The following is a 23,588-nucleotide window of genomic DNA, read 5'->3' as shown; positions in this document are numbered from 1 at the left end:
TGTCTCTTAAAACAAAAAATAAAACAAGGCCTTCAAATATGGCTTTCCATGTAACCTAGAGTAAAAAATCCATCTTTACAATGGTTCCCGCCATGGTCCTATGTGATTGGGCCCTCTTTTCCTCTCTCTAATTCACTCCACTACTGTCATACTGCCCAGTGTTCCCAGAACACCAACCAGGTACACAACCATTAGAGACGGGCCTTTTGCCCTCATGGTTCTCTTGTCTGGTATGAAGTTACTCTACATTATCCACATGGGTAACTCCTCTGCCTTCAAATCACTGTTCAAATGTCCTTTCCTTTGCCTTCTCTAACCACCTTACATTCCTTTCTCACGGCACTCTCCAGTCCTTGCTCTTCTCCTTAGCGCTCTTCACTTACTACACTATGTACTTAATTATCTCTCCCACAAGAAAATAAGCTCCATCAAGCCTCTTTTGTTCACTGCTATATTTACAGCGCCTGCAACAAAGCACTACATATATCAGATGCCCAGTAAATATGTTACAAGAACAATGGTTAGAAAACCTAAAACCTGTGGCAAGTAATAACTAGAAAACTATAGAGACTAGGTAAGTTTATGTACATTAAATTTGTATCTCCTAGGATTATACAGTAACAACCCAAACATGAGTGAATCAGTTAATGCTCTCCCTCTTTCAGCAATACAATTCCTATTTCCTATTTATCGGGAACGAAGTAAAATGTCTGGATTTTAGTAACAATAGATAGCTCCCCTCCTTACTACTATATAATAAGCAAGGTGCCTATGCTAACTTATGCAATTCTTAATGTTGTGATTCAAAGCTAAAATCCTAGATCATAGTGCAACTATACCAATATGCCCAGATTTTTTTTTGGGGGGTGGGGACAGGCTCTCACTCAGCCAGGCTAGAATGCAGTGGTGAGATCATAGCTCACTGCAGCCTCAAATTTCTGGTCAAGCAATCCTCCCGCCTTAGCCTCCCAAGCATCTGAGACTACAGGCGCATGCCACCACGCCCAGCCAATTTTTAAGATATTTTGTGGAGATGGGTCTCACTCTGTTGCCCAGATGGGTCTGGAACTCCTGGCCTCAAGCAATCCTCCCACCTCAGCCTCCCAGCCTCCCGCATTGGGACTACAGGTGAGAGCCACTATACCTGGCCCCCAGACTGAATTTTAAGCTTAGTGCAAAACCTTCTGATGCAGTATCCAGAAAATTCTTACATAAAAGAACACTCACAGTAGTCATAAGTTGCTCTGTAATAGATGCTATTTCTTGCTGTTTCTGAAGCAATAATGGCATTCCCATCTCCAAAGCAGTTGCTCCCCGCAAATGTACCTTTTGTGCTGAATGAACCACTAAAGGTATGACCAGTTTTGCCCACCTCACTGCCTCTTCTCCCATTTGAGTTGGGGCTTGTTCAATTAGCCTATAATAAAGAAATCAACGAATAATTAGCGTGACGTCACGTTTTAAGTCTTAACAAGCAGTAAATATGTGACACACAGAAATATACACAGTACGGCCCATTTGTTTTAGAATATATACAAATACGCATATGCACACAAGAAATAGATACAATTTTTACTAATTTGCACATTATTAATTTTGTAAATTTTTTTTAAAGAACTAATCTTGTCTTAAGATTGAAATATTACAGTCACCCCTCAGTATCCCTGGGGTACTGGTTCTAGGACCTCACAATAATGCTCAGGTCTGATATAAAAAGGACGGTATAGTCATGCACCACAAACAAACGTTTTGGTTAAAAACGCAGCACATTCACAATAGTGGTCCAGTAAGATTTTAAGGGACCTGACAAGTTCCTATCACCTAGTGACATTGTAGCTGTTGTAACATTGCAGTGCAATACATTATTCATGTTTCTGATAACAATGGTGTAAACCAACAAATCTACTGCACTCTCATTCACATAAAAGTACAGCACAATTATATACAGGACATTACTGTACTATAAGATAATGATAAGAAATGACCGGCCAGGTGCGGTGGCTCACACCTGTAATCTCAGCACTTTGGGAGACCGAGGCGGGGGGATCATGAGGTCAGGAGATGGAGACTATCCTAACATGGTGAAACCCCGTCTCTTCTAAAAATACAAAACTTAGCTGGGCGTGGTGGCACTTGCTTGTAATCCCAGCTACTTGGGAGGCTGAGGCAGAATAGCTTAAATCCGAGAGGCAGAGGTTGCAGTGAGCCAAGACCTCACCACTGTGTTCCAGCCTGGCGACAGAGCAAGACTCCGTCACACACACAAAAAATAGTAATAAAAAAAATTTTTTTTTTAAATGACTATGTTACCGGTTTATGTATATACCACACTATAATTTTTATTATTAGAGTTTACTCCTACTTCTATTTTTAAAAAGTTAACTGTAAAGTAGCCTTGAAGGGTCCTTCGGCAGATACTCCAGAAGGCAGCATTAACCACAGATGACAGCTCCATGCATGTTATTGCCCTTGAACAAGTTTTAGTATGACAAGATGTGGTGGTGGGAGACACTGATAAGGATCCTGACCCTGCAAGAGGCCCTAGGCTGATGTGTTATGTTGTTAACCAAAAAGTTATGAAAGTCAAAAATAAATAAATAAATTAAAAATTAAGGCTCCTAGAATAAGGATTTAACGAGGGAAAATAATTTTGTACAATTGTATGTTTGTGTTTTAAGCTAAGTATTCTTCTTTTTTTTTTTTTTTTTGAGACCAAGTCTCTCTGTCACCCAAGCTGGAGTGCAGTGGCACGATCTCAGCGCACTGCAACCTCTGCCTCCTAGGTGCAAGTGATTCTCATGCCTCAGTCTCCCATATAGCTGAAGATTACAGGCACACATCACCACGCCCAGCTAATTTTGTATTTTCAGTAGAGATGGGGTTTCACCATGTTGGCCAGGCTGCTCTCACGCTGCTGACCTCAGGTAATCTGCCCATCTGGGTCTCCCAAAGTTCTGGGATTACAGGCATGAGCCACTGTGCCCAGCGAAAGCTAATTATTCTTACAAAAGTCAAAAAGTTTTAAAACTTTAAAGTCTAAAGTTACAATAGGCTGGCCAGGCACAGTGGTTCACACCTGCAATCCCAGCACTTTGGGGGGCTGAGGTGGGTGGATCACCTGAGGTCAGGAGTTCAACACCAGCCTGGCCAACATGGCAAAATCCCATTTCTGCTAAAAATACAAAAATAAGCCGGTCGTGGTGGCGGGCGCCTATAATCCCAGCTACTCAGGAAGCTGAGGCACAAGAATTACTTGAACCTGGGGGGTGGAGGTTGCAGAGCGCCGATATCACCCCACTACACTCCAGCCTGAACAACAGTGTGATTGTCTCAAAAAAAGTTACAGAAAGTAGAGACTAATTTATTTATTTATTTATTTATTTTTTTTTTTTTTTTTTTTTTTTTTTGAGACGGGGTTTCACCATGTTAGCCAGGATGGTCTCGATCTCCTGACCTCGTGATCCACCCGCCTCGGCCTCCCAAAGTGCTGGGATTACAGGCTTGAGCCACCGCGCCCGGCCGAGACTAATTTATTTTTAAAATGTTTTTACAGATTTAGTGTAGCATAAGTGTACAGTCTTTATGAATAATCTACAATAGTGCACAGTAACATCCCAGACCTTCACATTCCCTCCTCACTCCTTCACTGACTCACCCAAAGAAACTTTAGTCCTAAAACCTCCATCCGTGGTAAGCGCCAGATACAGGTGTACCATTTTTTAATCTTTTTTATCATATTTTTACTGTACCTTTTCTATGTTTAGGTACACAAACAGTATTGTGTTAGAAGTGCCTACAACATCCAGTACAGTAATACACTGTACAGGTCTGTAGCCTGGGAGCAACAGGTTGTACCATGCAGCCTAGGTATATAGTAGGCTCTCCCCTCTAGGTTTGTGTAAGTCCACTCTATGTTTGCACAATGATGAAATTATATAATGATGCATTCCTCAGAATGTATTTCCATCATTATGTGACACGACTGTATTTGCATATAACTTATGCACATCTTCCCCTATACTTTAAATCATTTCTAGATTACTGATAATAGCTAATACAATGTAAGTGCTAAGTAAGTAGTTGTTAAACTGTACTGTTTAGGAAATAATGACAAGAAAATCAAAGTCCGTACATGTTCAATACAGATGCAATTTTTCTGAGACTTTCAACCTTCAATTGGTTAAATACAAGGATGCAGAACCTACAAAGGGCCAACTGTATTACTTATTGTTATGCTAAATTCATCATTGTTACAGAAGAGGATAGCCAGAGAACGATGACATAATCTTAGCATCAATCAGAGCATTCAACAGTGGGCAAGTTAAAGCAAGTAACTCAACAAGAAAACTTTAAAGAACAAAAAACAGGGAAGACAGAAATCATGTCATCAAAGAGTTTACACTTAAAAAAAAAAAAGAGTTTATGCTGTTGGCGTGCCTGTTATAACAAAAATGAAGAAGGTACTCTCCTATACCCTGCTAAACACTGATTGCCTTTCTAAACAACCCCTAAGCCCACTTATTTTTTTTACATTATTTTTAAAACCCTTACAACAAGCTTTAACAGAGATATTTTTCAAACCCGAACTGTGTATGTTACTAGTAGGAACATAACCAAGACTTCACCTTGAACATGGTCCCAGTAAAAATTTTAAACACCTAGTAACCCATGCACATCTACTTCCATCTTCTTTCTGTTACTTCTTGTCCTTGAGTCTTTTGGTGTAAATGACATTTCCCCCTTTTAATGTCTGTCTCTCATTTAAATTCCAAAAGCCCTCTCCTTCAGCTAAACTTATGAAAACTATTCTTCAATTTGCACAGCATCCAAATGCATACCTTATGATAACATTTAACGCTTCAAAATCAACAACAGCAGAATGCGTCTCTCCTTTATTAAATAGTATTTCTAATGAATCAATTATACTGGATACCTAAAAAACAAACCAAATAAATACAAATGAAATAAGCCTGAACTGTTTTTATTGGCATTATAGTTGTTTTTTAATTGGCATATAGTTAAGACGGCATACCCAAAAACTATACTCACCATTTTGCCAACCACTTCAGAGGGAAATGTCTGCTTAGATATCACCCAAAGTGCTCTGGTACGTACATTTTTGTCTGAACTCTTAATGGTATCATTCAATTTTGAAAGCAATTCTAGAGCATTTGCCTCTGAAAAACAAGCAGTTTTAATTTTGTATAGAATAGTTGATACTCTTTAAAGTCTCAAATATAAAACTAGAGAAAACAATATACTCATCAATCATAAAATTAAAAGTATATCCAGAGAATAGATCAGAGAACCAATGCTGATACCAAACTTCTCCCCAAAACACAAAATTCAGATTAGAGGGGAAGGTATACTGAGAGAAAATAAACAACAGACACCAAATCAGACTTTCTTGTGCAACTGAAGTACTACAGATATCACTGTAGGTTTGAACATACAAGACAATTTTTGGTAAGATGTTTTCAATCCTGCATCTCTGCTCCAAAATGAACAACTCCTGCTTTAGGCTGTTAACACTTCCATGTATAAAAAACAGCAAGCAGCAGCTTTTCCCGCAAAAACAGATGGTAACAACTTTGACATCTTTATTCCTAACTTTCCTTCTCTAAAGATAAGAGTTTCCTTTACAATGGAAATCATCTAACTATGGAACAACAATGCAGACTACTTGAAAACTTAGAAAGCATTAGGTTCTGTGCTTTTATTACCACTTTTAGTTCCAAATTATCCCACATTTATCATTATGTCAAAGAACTTTTCAATTCAGCATATTCCTTAGTGCATATGCCTGAATAAAAATTTCCATTTTTACAGCAATCATGTTTAAATACCCTTTTTATTTTATTTTTGTTTGAGACGGAGTTTCACTCTTCCTTCCCAGGCTGGAGTGCAATGGCACCATCTTGGCTCTCTGCAACCTCCACCTCCCGCGTTCAAGCGATTCTCCTGCCTCAGCCTCCTGAGTCGCTGGGATCACAGGCATGCGCCATAACGCCCGGCTAATTTTTTTTGTATTTTTAGTAAAGATGGGGTTTCTCCATGTTGGCCAGGCTAGTCTTCAACTCCTGACCTTAGGTGATCCGCCCGCCTCAGCCTCCCAAAGTGCTGGGATTACAGGCATGAGACACCGCACCCAGCAAATACCCTTATTTTTTTTTTCTTTTTTTCTTTTTTTTTTTGAGACAGTCTCGCTCACTCTCCCAGTCTGGAGTGCAGTGGCGTGATCTCAGTTCACTGCAAGCTCCGCCTCCCGGGTTCATGCCATTCTCCTGCCTCAGCCTCCCGAGTAGCTGGGACTACAGGCGCCCGCCACTACGCCCAGCTAAGTTTTTGTCAAATACCCCTTATTTTTATGAGCAAATTTTGTAGTATCAAAGTTAGAGCTACGTGTAGGTGATGATAATCTAAACATTCTTTCCTAAAAGCAAACCTTAAACTACAGGTTCTGAAACTAATCCAGAGATAATAGTACTTTTAACAGCATCAAATTATACTTAAAATTTATACTTTATACTCTAAAACTATTGACAGTCATAAGAAATTTATCTACCTGATAATTCTGAGGTAATTTTGGGATTATATAAGCAAAACCCCAGGGCTTGTAGAGCAGCACTACTCAGCTCCGAGTTTTGACTGGAAATGTGAGTCTACAAAAACAAAACCACATTTATTACAAACAAGCACAACTGTAAATCAATCTTTAGAAAGCAGAAGTCAATTATAGAACAAACAAATTCATCACATTTTACTCCAACAAATCCTTGAGAATATGCATAAAAAACAAAAATAAACAAGGAATAAAATCAGAAGGCCATGTGTACAGTTTGGCAAAGAAAGGAGAGGAAACTGGATCAAGATCAACTGAATGAAGATAAAGGATATCTCTACACCTATGAAAGCAAAGAAAAAGAGGTCAACAGATGAAAAATGCTAAAGACATAACAGGGAAAAGGGAGTAAGGCCCTTCCACTGAGTAAACAAGAGACTCAAATGCAAAAGCTAACATCCTAACTTTAGAGGGGAGTGACATCTCTTCCTCCAAGACTGGGAGAAGGAAGGGGTTAGAATGTAACATTTATAAAGTATCTATTATTATCTCAATTAGTAGTTATATAAAACAATTTTTTAAACCTTACTTTATACATAAGAGAATTTCAATCCATGTCAATCTAGAAATTGTTTTTTTTTTGGAGACAAGAGTTTCGCTCTTGTTGACCAGGTTGGAGTGCAATGATGTAATCTCAACTCACTGCAATAATCTCTCACTGCAACCTCCGCTTCCCAGGTTCAAGAGTAGCTGGGATGACAGGCGTGCGCCACCATGCCTGGCTCATTTTTTGTATTTTTAGTAGAGATGGGGGTTTCACCATGTTGGCCAGGCTGGTCTCGAACTCCTGACCTCAGGTGATCCACCCGCCTCAGACCTCCCAAAGTGCTGGGATTACAGGCGTGAGCCACCTTGCCTGGCTGTCAATCTAGAATTAAAAGTCCAACTCATAGTATTTATGTAAAAGCTATAAAAGGCCAAATCTGTCAAAGAGGATCTCAGTATGTTTACTTTTACCCTGTACCCCATTTCCTTGTACCATTTCCTACTCCAAAGGGATTTATCTTCAAAATCCCCCATATCTGTTTGAATCAAATATCCAAGGAATCCTCAAATTCCTGAGCAGGAGAATAGCAAATGTTAATGGTTAAATATATGAGCAGATACTTCTCTGCAGTGTCTTCTATATTTACAAAACGAAGCCAAAAAATTCAAACCCTAGAGTACAGAATGTAAGGGATATAGTACAGCAACCAGGTGTAAGCAACTAAGTAAGGCTTAATACTTTGAGAGCTACTACTATATCTCCTGGATAACAGCTAGTAAATGTCTGTGATTAATTTTCATTAAACTTACTTGAAAGTGTTCCTTAACAATAATGTGTCTCATTTTCAAGAATGTCGTGGATTCCTAGACACAATCCTAGCTGAACTCTAAACACAACATAGAAACATGTTCTACTTTACCTGGTATGGTTACTACTCTGAAAGAATTCAATTATCCTTTCATTGCTTAAAATTGCTATTGTCCTATTATCAACCTTCCACGTGTATCCAAATAATTTCAGGTACAAATCCTATTTACAAACAATGCAACTTGACTCAAAATGTATGCAATAAGACTGGGCACAGTGGCCAACCAACATGGAGAAACCCCGTCCCTACTAAAAATACGAAAAAAAATTAGCCGGGCATGGTGGCGCATGCCTGTAATCCCAGCTACTTGGGAGGCTGAGGCAGGAGAACAGCTTGAACCCAGGAGGTGTTCAAGCCACTGCACTCCAGCCTGGGCAACAAGAGCAAAACTCTGTCCCCCGCCAAAAAAAAAAAAAACAAAAAAAAAGTATGCAATAGAGTTCCTGATCCTATAAATGCTCAATATACGAAAGTGCATGTCTTTACATCGAATTACAACAATGTGGAATACGACAATAAAGAAAATGGAATAAACACCGATATTAAGTAACTAGCACACAATAAAGTTTCTGCTTACACAAAAAAAGTTGATGACTATGACAACACCAAGAGTAGGCAGTATCTCTGTTAATACTTAGCCAAAAATCACGTTAAAATGTACAATACGTGTCTGGATGAAACACTTGTTTAAAGGCACACGGCTGGGCACGGTGGCTCACACCTGTAATCCCAGCACTTTGGGAGGCCAAGACGGGTGGATCACCTGAAGTCAGGAGTTCAAGACCAACCTGGTCAACATGATGAAACCCCGTCTCTACTAAAAATATTAGCCGGACGTGGTGAGAGCATGCCTGTAATCCCAGCTACTCAGGAGGCTGAGGCAGGAAAATCACTTGAACATGAGAGACAGAGGTTGCAGTGAGCTGAGATTGTGAAACTGCACTCCGGCATGGGTGACAGAGCAAGATCTGCCTGAAACAAACAAAAAGCATAAAAGTTGGGCATGGTGGCACCTACTTGTAATCTCAGTTACTAAGGAGGCTGAGGTGGGAGGATCGTTTGGACCCAGGAGTTCGAGACTGGCTTAGGCAACCTATCAAGATCCCCACCTCAATTTTAATAATTAAAAACAAAAATAAAAGCACAAGAACAAGGTCATAATAAAAACACAAAAAATATTTTTAAAAAAAGGAACAAGGTCATAAAAATAAGAACTCAAAGAAACATTGGAGATAAAGTTCAACTTTTTCATTCTAAAAACAAGAAAATTTAAAATATGTTAAGGATGGTCAGGAAGCCACTGAGTAGGCAAGTGAAGACACGAACACAGCTCCATATGTATGATGTCAAACATCATTTCCCTAAAGCAAAAAAGATAACAGTTGTAGCAAAAACTGAGGGTGAATGAGGAAAAAGAAATTAATGCTACCTACAGAGTAGACCAGACAACTGTAATTTTAAAATCACTTACTTAGATGTAGATTCCCAAAGGAAAGAAAACAGGTTAATCTCTGATCACTGCTTTCAAGAGCACAAACTCAGATTCAAGTGCCCTTAGGCAACTTAGGCAAATTAAATTAATTTCTTCACCTGCAAAGTGATCATTAAGAAATAATCTCATGGAACTATGGAGAGTTAAGTGATAAAGCATGTAAGGTAATTAAGAAAGTACCTGAGAAGCTTTAAGTAACAATAAAGAGTATTATAATCAGTATTACTACTGTTATATTTTAGATTCAAAGCTTTTGAGTCAACCGGCAAAACTTTTAAAAACCACCAAAAGTGGCTGAGCAAGGTGGCTCACGCCTGTAATCCCAACACTTTGGGAGGCCGAGGAAGGAGGATCGCCTGAGGTCGGGAGTTCGAGACCAGCCTGACCAATATGGAGAAACCTCTTCTCTACTAAAAATACACAATTAGCCGGGGTGGTGACGGATGCCTGTAATCCCAGCTATTCAGGAGGCTGAGGCAGGAGAATCGCTTGAACCTGAAAGGCGGAGGTTTCAGTGAGCCAAGGCCGAGCCACTGCACTCTCATCTGGGCAACAAGAGCGAAACTCCACCGCAAAACAACAACAACAAAAAAAACAAACTATCAAAAGTGAAAAACTATTTAACAAACAGATACACACCTTTAAAACTTTGTACAGCCGAGGAAGCTTTTTCTCGATTTCTATAATTACTTCTTTTCCTTCTTCTCCAGTCATACGACTTAAAAAGCAGGAAGAACACAAGTTTAGGTAGTTGACGGGGAAAAAAAAAAAAACTCCCTAAAATACATGCACCACCTTTTTAAAAATTACTTTCTAACTCTTGTAAATGAATTAACCCAGTAGGTAAAGTCCTTAAAGGCATATAGAATATATAATGCAATATATATCAGAAATGAAAGTAGAAAACCCTTCAGAATAACTTTTTACATCCGTTACACGCAAGTCGTGATAGCCTGACTCCAAAAAGACAGAACGGGGATCCCTATCCCTAGTTACTAACGATTTACTAAGCCTTTACAAAAGGTTTTACAAAAGTTTAGTACATTTCTATGAAAATTACTTTGAAGCATTTTGCAATTAATAAAAATCAGTTTATGGCTGTTAAAAAAAAAAAAAAAAACTCTGGGTAGCCACATTTTCCCAACACATCGGAGGTTTACACTGAAAACCCCTCCTCCAACAACTACTTCCAAGCGAAACTTTTAAAAATCCCTCGCTTGCAAAACACGTGCAAGCTCCCTCGTTCCAAACACACACCTCAAGCGCACCAGCAGCAGTACCCGGGAACGTCACCTAGGATACATCTCCCCCGCCCCCCAACGCGTCCGCGACTCGGGTGTCCTCACATTTGCCAGACTTCTAGAACTCATATTCATTCTACGCGCCCCTCCCAACCACCTTCTTTCTCCCCAGTCTAGAGCGCTCCCCCCACCCAGCAACGCCCCGTGGCGGACCTCACCTGGTCAGACTCAGGTAAGCGTCAGTCTGCCCTCCTTGGGAGGCAGAAGGGTCTTCCAAAGTCTCCAACAGCGGCGCGAGGGGGCTCTGACCCCTGGCCGTCATGTCGGCCACCCTGAGGCCCGAACCGGAAGAGGAGAAAATCCAGTGACCGATGGAAACAGCCCCGCGGCGGCCGTGTGAGTCCGGCCCTCACACCCGCACGCCCGCCCCGGCCTCACAGCCACGCCGCGTCTGCACCCCAGGCCTCCGAAGCACCAAACCCCAGCGCGAACCTCCTCCGGCGCCCGGCACCAGGAACCTGAGGCCACGCCACATTCGGGCCTGGGCCCGCTCCCGCCACCACTTTCCCGGGCAGCTTTCAACAGAGGGAGGAGATCGGCAGAGGGCGGGAGAAGCCCGGGGAACGAGGCATCTCGCCGCGAAGGGGCGGAGGGTGGGCAGACTAAGGGCTTCCCGCGGCCTATCACTGTGACCCCGATATTTATCCCACCTAGGAAGATCAGGACAGGGTCCTCTCCGCCTCTGCCCCTCAGCACCCGGACGCTGCCAGAGCTCGACTTTCCCTGCTCCGGCTGTTTACTCACGCGTGCGGCGCTCTCCCTCCTAGACCAAGATGGCGGCGGGGCGGGCCCAGGAGTGCGCGGGAGTAGGTTAGGCCTGGCGGGAGAAGTTCGAGCCAATCCAACAGTCAGCGGCGCACCTGAGTTATCGATCGCATCGCTTCCCTGCCCAGCTGCCGTGTCTCGCCCCGCTGGTCAGCATCAGGTGGTGGTGTTTTGCCTAAGACGAGAGACTTGAAATTCAAAATGTGACTTATTGCGCACACTCACTAGACTGAACTTAGTAGACCTTTAGACTAAGTGTTCAAACTCCAAGTCCAGTGCTTGTTGAAGTTTTAGCTACAAATCAGTTAGCAAAAGGAGATAACGTACTGTTAGGTTTAAGACTAAGAGCTGGCCGGGCGCAGTAGCTCACACCTGTAATCCAAGCACTTTGGGAGGCCGAGGTGGGCGGGTCACCTGAGGTCAGGAGTTCGAGACCAGCCTGGCCAGCACATGGTGAAACCCCGTCTCTACTTAAAAAAAAAAAAAATACAAAAATTAGCTGGGTGTGGTGGCGCACGCCTGTAGTCCCAGCCACTTGGAAAGCAGAGGCAGGAGAATCGCTTGAACCCGGGAGGCAGAGGTTGCAGTGAGCCGAGATCACGCCACTGCACTCCAGCCTGAGCGACAGAGTAAGAGTAAGACTCCGTCTCTCAAAAAAAAAAAGAGGCCGGGCGCGGTGGCTCAAGCCTGTAATCTCAGCACTTTGGGAGGCCAAGACGGGCGGATCACGAGGTCAGGAGATCGAGACCATCCTGGCTAACACGGTGAAACCCCGTCTCTACTAGAATACAAAAAAAACTAGCCGGGCGAGGTGGCGGGCGCCTGTACTCCCAGCTACTCGGGAGGCTGAGGCAGGAGAATGGCGTGAACCCGGGAGGCGGGGCTTGCAGTGAGCTGAGATCCGGCCACTGCACTCCAGCCTGGGCAACAGAGCCAGACTCCGTCTCGAAAAAAAAAAAAAGAAGAAGAAGAAAAGAGCTGCATCTCAAGAAGGTCTAGATTCCAGCTCTGGTTCCACGTGACTTTAGCAAGTTAATTAACCTATGCCTCAATTTCCTCCTCCATAAAACAGGTCTTTTAATAGGTGAAGTGAGAAAAGGTTGGAGAGGCCAATGGTTCTCAAGTCTTAAGCGTACATAACAATGGCCTGGGGATATTCGTTATTAAACTGCAGCTTCCTGGGCCCCGCCTTTATGCATTGTAATTCAGTAGATTTAGGTAGCTCCCGAGGATGTGCATTCTTCTCTTAGGCCCCTGGGGGGTTGAAGGGTGGGATTTGGCCCGGGCTTCTTCCCTAGAGACACGTCGGTAAACACAATGACAGTCATTTATCCTTACTGTTAATATGCTGCTCCTCTTTTCTTTTTCTTTTTTTCTTTTCTTTTTTTTTTTTTTTTTTTTGAGACGGAGCCTCCTTCTTTCGCCCATGCTGGAGTGCAGTGGGCGATCTAGGCTCACTGCAACCTCTGCCTCCAGGGTTCAAGGGAGTCTCTGCCTCAGCCTCCGGTGCAGCTGGGATTACAGACGCCCGCCACCACACCCAGCTAATTTTTGTATTTTTAGTAGAGACGGGGTTTCACCATCTTGGCCGTGCTGGTCTCGAACTCCTGACCTCGTGATCCACACGCCTCGGCCTCCCAAAGTGCTGGGATTACAGACTTGAGCCACCGTGCCGGGCTGTATGTGGTTTTTTTATTGTCTGCCTCTACCCATTAGAATATAAATTCTGTGAGAACAGGGATTTTGCTTTTTTTTTCCCCCCCATAATTTCCCGTTTATAATTAAAGGACTGGGTGGGGGGGGTTATGTTGCTTGTATTTCTTTCATATGTATGGTTCTTTGATCTTCCAAAAATGTTATGTTTTAAAAATTTTATTATTTTTAAAGACAAGGCCTTGCTCTGTTGCCTGGGCTGGAGTGCAATTGGTGGTGTGATCATGATTTACTGCAGCCCTGAATTTCTTGGGTTCAGATGATCCTCCTGCCTCAGCCTTATAAGTAGCTCAAAAATGTTATGTAAGATTTTATCGTTGTCATTCCTGTGCCTAAAATACTCTGGCCATTCCCATCAGCAACAGGATGGATTTCAAAACTTTTGACATAACATGGAAGCCTACCATGATTGGGCCACTGCTCGTTCTTCATCTCCAGATTACTCCCACTTCATCAGATTCTGAACAGTTTGCTAAGATCTCCAGCTTCTCTGTGTCTTTGAAGACTTTTATTTACAGCATGTATTTAGAATATTAATTACCTTCTTCAAGAGTAATAAATAAGAGTCAGGTGGTTCACACCTATAATCCCAACACTTTGCAAGGCTGAGGCAAGTGGATCACCTGAGGTCAGTTCAAGATCAGCCTGGCTGATATGGTGAAACCCCTTCTCTACTAAAAATACAAAAATCAGCCGGGCGTGGTGGTGCACGCCTGTAATCCTAGCTACTCAGGAGGCTGAGGCAGGAGAATCGCTTGAACCTGGGAGGCGGATTCAAGCCAAGATTGCACCACTGCATTCCAGCCTGGGCAACAGAGTGAGACTCTGTCTTTAAAAAAAAAAAAACAAGAGTCGACTAAAATCACACCTTTTTGTGAAATCTTTCCCTCATCTACTATCCAACCACACACATTCTCTTCATGGAGAATTAAATGCTCCTGCCTCCCTGCTATCATGCTATTGATCTGATAAAATGAGTATCTCATTAATTTATTGTTGTTTGGTTATAGGTGTTTGAGTGCAGTGGCAGTGGCAGAGTTGACAGGTAGCCTGACGGGGATTAGTTCCATCTGTAATCTCATCTCATAAGTGCCCCCCCTCCCTGGTATTTGACATTTTCTCCATCTGATCTAGAGTGCTAAGGGATTACAGAATGAAAACAAATACCCTTCCCCACCCAGACCCCTCTTCACACAGCCTTACAACTTGGTTGCTACCCCAAAACTTCTCTTTTATAGAAATTTCATATAAATTTCTATAGAAATGTTTATAGCTACCCTCCTGGATCTGCTACCTTTGGGCAATAAATTCATAGTACCTAGCACTCAATAAATATAATCTGAAATAATTTGTTCATGTATTAATTCATCCATCCTTTCATCCATTCATCCAACTAATACACAATTTCTATCTTTCCCTCTCTAAATCCTACATCTCTTCTCCCCAGATCATCTTCCCTTTCTAGATGAAGAGCCTTATATCTGCAATCCAATATTCCTTTCTAACTTCCTCATTCATGTTTTTTTGTTTTGTTTTGTTTTGTTTTGTTTTGAGACAGAGACTTGCTCTGTCACCCAGGCTGGAATGCAGTGGTGCAAACATGGCTTACTGCAGCCTCTACCTCCTGGGTTCAAGTGATCCTCCCACCTCAGCCTCCTAAGTAGCTGGGACTACAGGTATGCACCACCATGCCTGGCTAATGTTTATTTTTTGTAGAGATGAGGTCTTGCTATGTTGCCCAGACTGGTCTCAAACTCCTGGGATCAAGCAATTCTCCCATCTTAACCTTTCAAAGTGCTGAGATTATAGTTGTGAACCTCCATGCCCAGCCACATTAAGCACACATTACTCAGCAAACATGAAGCCTATAATCTATATCTATCAATGACTCCTTTCTCTTACTTGTCCCCAGTGGTCCTAATGATTCTCCCTTCTCAATAATTCTTAGATCTACCCACCAATGTGTATCTAAAAATCTCAATTTATAGCCTAAATATACCTAAACATATTATTTCAAGGCTAGAACATTGCTTTTTTTTTTTTTTTTTTAAGTTTTTATTGAGTGTCTGGTACCATACATGCATTATCTTTCTTTTCTCTCTTTTCAAGACAGAGTCTCGCTCTGTTGCCCAGGCTGGAGTGCAGTGACGCAATCTCAGCTCACTGCAACCTCAAATGTTGCAGTGTTGAAGTGATTCTCATGCCTCAGCCACCCAAATAGCTGGAATTTCAGGTGTGCACCACCATACCCAGCTAATGTTTGTATTTTTATCAGAGACGGGGTTTCATCATGTTGACCAGGCTGATCTGGAACACTTGACTTCAAGTGATCCACCCGTGTTGGCCTCCCAAACTGTTGGGATTACAGGCGAGAGCCACCACACCCAGTCCATACAAGCATTATCTCATTTATTTCTCACAACAGTTCTAAGATGAATTACTTTCCTGGATTTACAAATAAGCCATGTAAAGCTTAAAGAGTAAATAAAAACAGAGAACTTTAATCTAGCCATGTGTAAAAACAAGTCTACTTAAACTACTTTCATTCATTAAAATGTAGTGAGCTCTACCCTGCACAAGGCACTGTGGTAAAGTGGCTTTCATGATAGATTTATTACTGAATCTTGTAAGAAAAATAAAGTGTAAAGTCCTATGGGAGCCCACTATGTAAAGGGCTCATATAGTAATTCATTTAGTAAAATCAAGTATTCATCTGTAATCCAAATTATTGTAGTAAATGCAATGACCTCAGCTTTGGATCAAAGAAATGAGTGTTTAAATACTCGCTGTGCCACTGTGTGACTTGAGGTCCTCCAGAAAAATGCTCAAAATTACCACATCTTCATCAATAAAATTAGAAGACTATACTTACATCAAAGTTCAATGCCTAGCACAAATCTTGGCACATAATAGACATTTAATAAGCATTTATTAAGTGAATACATGAATACATTGTATTAATTTAAAATTTCTTAATTCTTTTCTAAAATATAATTAGTTTAATTCTTATCATTTAAAAATTGTGCAGAATTATATAAAAATCAACTGAAGGCCGGGCACAGTGGCTCATGCTTGTACTCTCAGCACTTTGGGAGGCCAAGGTGGGCAGATCACGAGGTCAGGGGATCGGGACCATCCTGGCCAATATGGTGTAGTGGCAAGTGCCTGTAATCCCAGCTACTTGGGAGGCTGAGGCATGAGAATTGCTTGAACCCGGGAGGCAGAGGTTGCAGTGAGCTGAGATCATGCCACTGCACTCCAGTCTGTCGACAGAGCAAGACTCCGCCTCAAAAAAAAAAAAAAAAAAAGATATGGATTAAAGACTTAAACATAAGACCTGAAACTGTAAAACTACTAGAAAAAAAAAAACAATGGAAAAACTTCTTGACATTGGTCTGGGTCTGGGCAATGATTTTTTGGATTTCACTCCAAAAGCCTAGACAACAAACGCAAAAATAGACAAATGGGATTACATCAAACTATAAAGCTTCTGCTCAGCAAAGGAAATAATCAGCAGAGTAAAGAGACAACCTATGGAATGGGAGAATGTATTGCAAACCACACATCTGGTAAGGGTCAATATCCAAAATTTTTAAGGAACTCAAATAACTCAGTAGCAAGAAAACATGACGTGATTTAAAAATGGGCAAAGGACCTAAATAGACATTTCTCAAAAGAAGACATACAAGTGTTGAACAGTTATATGAAAACATTTTCAACATTGATAATCATTCAGGAAAAGCAAATCAAAACCACAATGAGATATCACCTCACACCTGTCAGAATGACTATTATCCAAAAGACAGAAGATAACAAATGTTGGTGAGTATGTGGAGAAAAGGGAAATGTTGAGCACTGTTGGTGAGAATGTAGATTAGTACAGCCATTATGGGAAACTAAAGGGTCGTCAGAAAACTAAAAATAGCGTTACCATATGATCTAGCAACCCCATTGCTGGGTATTTACCCAAAAGGCTTGAACTTATCAGTATATCTCTTCATCAGTATGTTGATGAGATGTCTGCCATCCTCTGTGCATTGCAGCACTATTCACAATAGTTAAATTATGGAATCAACCAGTGTCCATCAATAGATGAATGGATAAATAAAATGGAATATTATTCATTCTACACAATGAAATATTATTCAGTCTTTAAAAAGCAGGAAACTGTTTGATTTGTGACAACTTGAATGAAGTTGGTGAACAATATGCTAAGTGAAATAAGTCGAGCACAGTGACTCATGCCTGTAATCCCAGCACTTTGGGAGGCCGAGGCGGGTGGATCACCTGAGGTCAGGAGTTTGAGACCAGCCTGGGCAACATGGTGAAACTCCATCTCTAATCTTTTTTTTTTTTTTTTTGAGACAGAGTCTCTCTCTGTTGCCCAGGTTGGAGTGTAGTGGCGTGATCTCGGCTCACTGCAAGCTCTGCCTCCTGGGTTCACGCCATTCTCCTGCCTCAGCCTCCTGAGTAGCTGGAACTACAGGCGTCCACCACCATGCCCAGCTAATTTTTTGTATTTTTAATAGAGACGGGGTTTCACCGTGTTAGCCAGGATGGTCTCGATCTCCTTACCTTGTGATCCCCCCACCTCGGCCTCCCAAAGTGCTTGGATTACAGGCATGAGCCACCACACCTGGCCTCCATCTCTAATCTCTACTAAAAATACAAAGATTAGCTGGGCATGGTGGCACGCACCTATAACCCCAGCTACTTGGGAGGCTGAGGCAGGAGAATCACTTGAACATGGGAGGCAGAGGTTGCAGTGAGCCAAGGCAGTGCAACTGCAGTCCAGCCTGGGCAACAGAGTGAGACTCTGTCTAAAACAAACAACAACAACAACAACAAAAGTAATATATGAAAAAACATTTTTATGATTATTTCATCCAATCACTAGTTCATATATAATGAATATACATAGCTAATAACATGCCTTATGACTAGCATGAAATTTTCTATCCTTACTTAAATTTCACAGTGTCATCAAATTTTATTAACTGGCCAGGCATGGTGGTTCACGCCTGTAATCTCAGCACTTTGGGAGGCTGAGGCAGGCGAATGATTTGAGGTCAGGAGTTCCAGATCTGCTTGTCCAGCATGGTGAAACCCCGTCTCTACTAAAAACACAAAAATATGCCGGGCACAATGACGCACGCCTGTAATCCCAGCACTTTGGGAGGCCAAGGAGGGCGGATCACCTGAGATCAAGAGCTCAAGACCAGCCTGGCCAACATGGTGAAACCCCATTTCTACAAAAACACAAAAATTAGCTGGGCATGATGGTGGGTGCCTGTAATCCCAGCTACTCAGGAGGCTGAGGTGGGAGAATGGCTTGAACCCAGGAGGCAGAGGTTGCAGTGAGCTGAGATCGCACCATCGCACTCCAGCCTGGGCGAGTGACAGAGCGAGACTCCATCTCAATAAATAAATACACAAAAATTATCTGGGCATGGTGGAGCACACCTCTAGTCCCAGCCACTCAGGAGGCTGAGGCAGGAGAATCGCTTGAACCCAGGAGGCAGAGGTTGCAGAGCTGAGATGGTGCCACTGCACTCCAGCCTGGGCAACAGAACGAGACACCATCTCATACAATACAAAATAAATAAATAAAAATAAATAATATTACTTAGGCACGGTGGCTCATGCCTGTAATCCCACCACTTTGAGAAGCTGAGGTGGGCAGATTGCTTGAGTGCAAGAGTTCAAGACCAGACTGGCCAACATGGTGAAACCCCATCTTGTCTCTACTAAAAATACAAAAATTAGCCGAGTGTGGTGGCCAGTGCCTGTAATTCCAGCTACTTGGGAGGCTGAGGCAGAGAATTGTTTGAACCTGGGAAGTGAAGGATGCAGTGAGCTGAGATCATGCCACTGCACTCCAGCCTGGGCAACAGAGTGAGACTCTGTCTGAAAAGAAAAAAAAAATTAATAAATTGTATTAACCAAGGAGAGCTTTAATCCTTTAACAGACCAAAGGCCTTATGTAGACAAACAGTTTCACTCTTTCCATTGAGTTGGGCAGGGAGTTCCTATCATTTATGGCCAAACTACTTTTTAGGTGTGAAAATTGAGTCCTCTTGTGTTTATAGTGTAATGACTAAACCTGGAGCTTGATTGAGGTTTGAATCCTGGCTCTACCACTTGTTAGCTATGGGACTAATGTGTGACTCTGGCAAGTTGCTTAACCTCTTATGCCCCAGTTTCCATTCTGTAAAATGGGAGTAGTTGTACTAACCTCATAGGCTTGTGAAGAGTGTGTAAGTTAATACGTACATGGAATTTGCTAAGAACAATGAGTGGGCATGTGCTATAATCTTCAGGAAAGTGTTAGCCATTCAAACATTGTTTCTTGGATTTAAATAGAACAACACATTTCAAAACCACGAATCCTTCTAAATAAAGAAGCATTTTTCAGGCCGGGTGCAGTGACTCACGCCTGTAATCCCAGCACTTTGGGAGGTTGAGGCAGGCAGATCACAAGCTCAGGAGTTCGAGACCAGCCTGGCCAACATGGTGAAACCTTGTCTCTACTAAAAATACAAAAATTAGCCGGCTATGGTGGCGGGCACCTGTAATCGCAGCTACTCCGGAGGCTGAGGCAGGAGAATCGCTTGAACCCAGGAGGTAGAGGTTGCAGTGAACCGAGATGGCACCACTGCACTCCACCCTGGGCGACAGAGCGGGACTCCATCTAAAAAATAAATAAATAAAAATTAAAAAAATAATAAAGAAGCACTTTTCCATTGAAATGGGTTTCCTAGACCACATTAAAAATATGGGACACTCATGCCTGTAATCCCAGCAGTTTGGGAGGCTGAGTCGGAAGGATTGCTCAAGCCCAGGAGTTTGAGACCAGCCTGGACAACATAACAATACCCTGTCTTTTTTTTTGAGACGAAGTCTTGCTCTGAAGTCCAGGATAGAGTGCAGTGGCATGATCTCAGTTCACTGCAACCTCTGCCTCCTGGGTTCAAGCGATTCTCCTGACTCAGCCTCCCAAGTAGCTGGGATTACAAGCACGTACCACCATGCCTGGATAATTTTTGTATTTTTAGTAGAGACAGGGTTTCACCATGTTGGTCTTGAACTCCTGACCTCAGATGATAGGCCCACCTTGGCCTCCCAAAGTGCTGGGATTACAGGTGTGAGCCACCATGCCTGGCCTTCCCTGTCTCTTAAGAAAAGGGACTACAACCTATCAGTAATAATTTAATGTTATATTTCTGAAAGTGTGGTTCTGGGATCATTGCATCAGAAAATCCCAGGTTAGCTTCTTTATATGTAAATATCTGGACCATACCTCTAAGGGTAAGCCTACTAATCTACATTTTTGATATGCAGTCTAGATTATTCTTGTCAGCACCAAAGTTTGAGATTCCTACTATGTTCAAGGCACAAATTTTCTATAACTTTGATAAGACAGTTAAATTTATTTATAATTGGAATACAAATATCAATTTCTAAAAGAACCCAACTATGTATGGCACAAATTCTTTGTCTCCATCTAAAATATATTCATGGAGAGAAAACAAAAATTTTCAGAAGTTCAAGAACTACAAAAATATTAAAACTGACAACCTTGAGGAGCCAACAGGGAAGCCTAACCCACTGTTATGCTCAGGACTTCTGGAGAAAGAACATAATCTCACGCTTTAGAAAAATGATCCAGTTTGAAGCTGGGTGCGGTGGCAGGCACCTGTAGTCCCAGCTACTCAGGAGACTGAGGTTGGAGGGTCCCTTGACCCCAGGAGTTTGAGGTCAGCCTGAACAACATGAGAAGACCTAATCTCTTTAAGAAAGTAAAATAAAACAAGAAAAGAAAGTGTTTCCAATTTGACTTCATCATCAGGGCTACTCATAGGCAGGATTAATCACTCTCTCTCGATCACTGGATGAAGAAAATATTTCTTAAACTGCCTATTCTAGTAGACTAACATAACCAAAAATTTAAAATCCTCTAACTGTACTGTGGAAAAAACAGAATTTTGACCTAAATTTGTAAGCCTGGTTATCTGCTGTCATATGATATTGGTAGAAATATAAACTAGTGTCTGGGTGCGGTGGCTCACGCCTGTAATCCCAACACTTTGGGAGGCTGAGGCAGGTGGATCACTTGAGGCCAGGAGTTCAAGACGAGCCTGACCAACACGGTGAAACCACATCTCTACTAAAAATATGAAATTAGCCAGACATGTTGGCATATGCCTGAAATCCCAGCTACTCGGGAGGCTGAGGCAGGAGAAACGCTTGAACCTGGGAGTCGGAGTTTGCAGTGAGCGGAGATCGCACCATTGCACTCTAGCCTGGGCAACAGAGCGACACTCCATCTCAAACAGAAAGAAAGAAAGATATTTGTTCATTGTAGAATTGTATGATATTAAAAGATTAGAAACAACCAATGAGGGCATGTTAAGTAGATTATGGAACATCTACGCTGTGTAATACTTTGCAGCTATTTATGTACAGTACTAATATACACCAATATCCAAAATATATTTAATGAAAAAAATGTTCACTAAGAGGAACCAGAGATTCACAGAGAACTGGTCAATTCCAGGGCTGAGGCTGAGAAAGTAAAAAGTGCTTAGAAAATTATGGAAACGTGTTAAAATGACTCAGGGGCCAGCCAGAAGGACTCCCACTGGCCTAATCTGGAACAATGAATTATAACCTATTGATTGAAAAAAGAGCCCATACAGATACTAAAAATGTGCAGATAAAGAAAGGAAGGAGAAGGAATGTCACAGCTAGGAAATCACCATTTTGCAGTGATGACGGTAATAACTGATCCAGGCAATAATCAGTAGGTGTTAAAACCATTGAGTAAAACTTTAATGAAGAGCAGTTTCAAAATATCCCTCCATGATGTATTTTTTTTTAAGAAGAAGAAACAGTAACTTCACAGTGGAGACACCTAATGAATATCACCAAAACTGGTAAAAGCTGATACCACTGAGATTCCCTGATGTGATTCACTGAGGAAACAACATCACTTCTACCTTCATAACCTAAATCTATCCATGAAGAATCAGAAAAATCCATATTGAAGGATGTTCTGTAAACAGAAAACAAAAAAAAAGCCCAACACAAAAGTGGCCTGTACTCTTCAAATGACAATGTCATAAAAGACAAAAGACAAAGGAAAACAGAACTGTTTCAGAATAAAGAAGACTCAACAGTCATGATAACCAAATTCAATGCGTGATTGTGGATTGGAAACAACAAGTTTTGTTTAAAGGAGTTGTGAAATTTAAAAAAAGACTAAATTTTCTACATTTGATAATTATGCTGTGGTTATGTAAGAAAATCAGAATAAGAACTCACTCACAGGAAAAGATTGTTCTGTGAGCCATAGAACCAAGTAGCAACCAGAATGAATTTTGTTTTGCTCTTTTTTTTTTGGAGACAGAGTCTCCCTCTGTTACCCAGGCTGGAGTGCAGTGGCGCAATCTCGGCTCACTGCAGCCTCCACCTCCTGGGCTCAAGAGATACTCCCACATCAGCCTCCCAAGTAGCTAGGACTACAGGCATGCACCACCTAGCTAACTTTTGTATTTTTTTAGTAGAGACGGAGTTTCACCATGTTGACCAGGCTGATCTCAAACTCCTGACCTCAATTGATCCACCCGCCTGGGCCTCCAAAGTTCTGGGATTACAGGCGTGAGCCACCAGGCCAGCTCAGAATGAATTTTAAACTCGGTCATTTGATAAACACAACTCACCTCCGTGAATCACTTTTGCAAGCTAACCAATCAGCGTCAGCCTCTCATGTCTGAAAGTCAACCAACCAGAGGTGAACTTACTCCAAAAAAAGATGCCTGAGTACCAGCCAACCAACAATAGTAGCATCAGAGTAACCAAGCTTTTAAGGATCCTGCCATCCCATTTATGCCTCTGAGAATCTGCCCATCCCTGAACTCCATGATTCCCCCAAACCCTATAGAGTCCAACAGTCTGCCCTACTCAGACTCTACCTGACCAGTATAGCTTTCCATTGCTGCAGCATGCAAATCCAGCTTTGTCTTTTTATTTAGATACTGAGTGGTGGTCTTCTAACTCCATCAGACCAGTCAGGCTCAACTTAGGTAACAAAGTTGTGAGTTGTTTTTCAGTTGCCACGGACCTCCAGGTTGAAGGTCATGTAACCTGAACATGCGCAGATGAACCAAGCCTACAACCACTGTCAGAACTTGCTAGCCTGAGGCGTGGGGCCTGAATCAAGTGGACACCACATGGCAGGATCCAGGATCCAGTCAGATTGAGCCCTGGGGTCACCCCATAGCAGTATCCAGTTGGATCATGCCTCCCAGCGTCACCTCATTGCAAGAGCCAATCAGATC

The 23,588-nt window shown here is 42.0% G+C and overlaps 1 protein-coding gene across 7 annotated transcripts in view; it reads right to left on the bottom strand.

Annotated features, from left to right (window-relative positions):
• Positions 1-11,890, bottom strand: part of RIF1 (replication timing regulatory factor 1) — a 70,208-nt gene extending 58,318 nt beyond the window's left edge. For 5 of the 7 annotated variants that reach the window (XR_635416.4, XM_017946534.3, XM_003907472.5 and 2 more), the window contains exons 1-6: positions 10,929-11,060; positions 10,109-10,187; positions 6,566-6,662; positions 5,050-5,177; positions 4,839-4,933; positions 1,228-1,417 (exon numbers count right to left, since the gene is read on the bottom strand). Coding sequence is in view for 6 of the 7 variants with exons in the window: in XM_017946534.3 (XP_017802023.2) it covers positions 1,228-1,417; positions 4,839-4,933; positions 5,050-5,177; positions 6,566-6,662; positions 10,109-10,187; positions 10,929-11,032 (693 nt within the window). In the remaining variant the exon portion in view is untranslated. Of the gene's footprint in view, positions 1-1,227; positions 1,418-4,838; positions 4,934-5,049; positions 5,178-6,565; positions 6,663-10,108; positions 10,188-10,928; positions 11,061-11,420 lie in introns of those variants that run through there. The other 2 variants (XM_009182215.4, XM_003907471.5) reach the window with 2 other exon arrangements.
• Between the last annotated feature and the right edge of the window lie 11,698 nt (positions 11,891-23,588).

The sequence above is a fragment of the Papio anubis genome, chromosome 10 (assembly GCF_008728515.1).
Source record: "Papio anubis isolate 15944 chromosome 10, Panubis1.0, whole genome shotgun sequence".
In the NCBI taxonomy this organism is placed as follows: domain Eukaryota; kingdom Metazoa; phylum Chordata; class Mammalia; order Primates; family Cercopithecidae; genus Papio; species Papio anubis.
The sequence above is the reverse complement of the archived record's forward strand: the minus strand, read 5'-3'. Positions and strand labels throughout refer to the sequence as shown.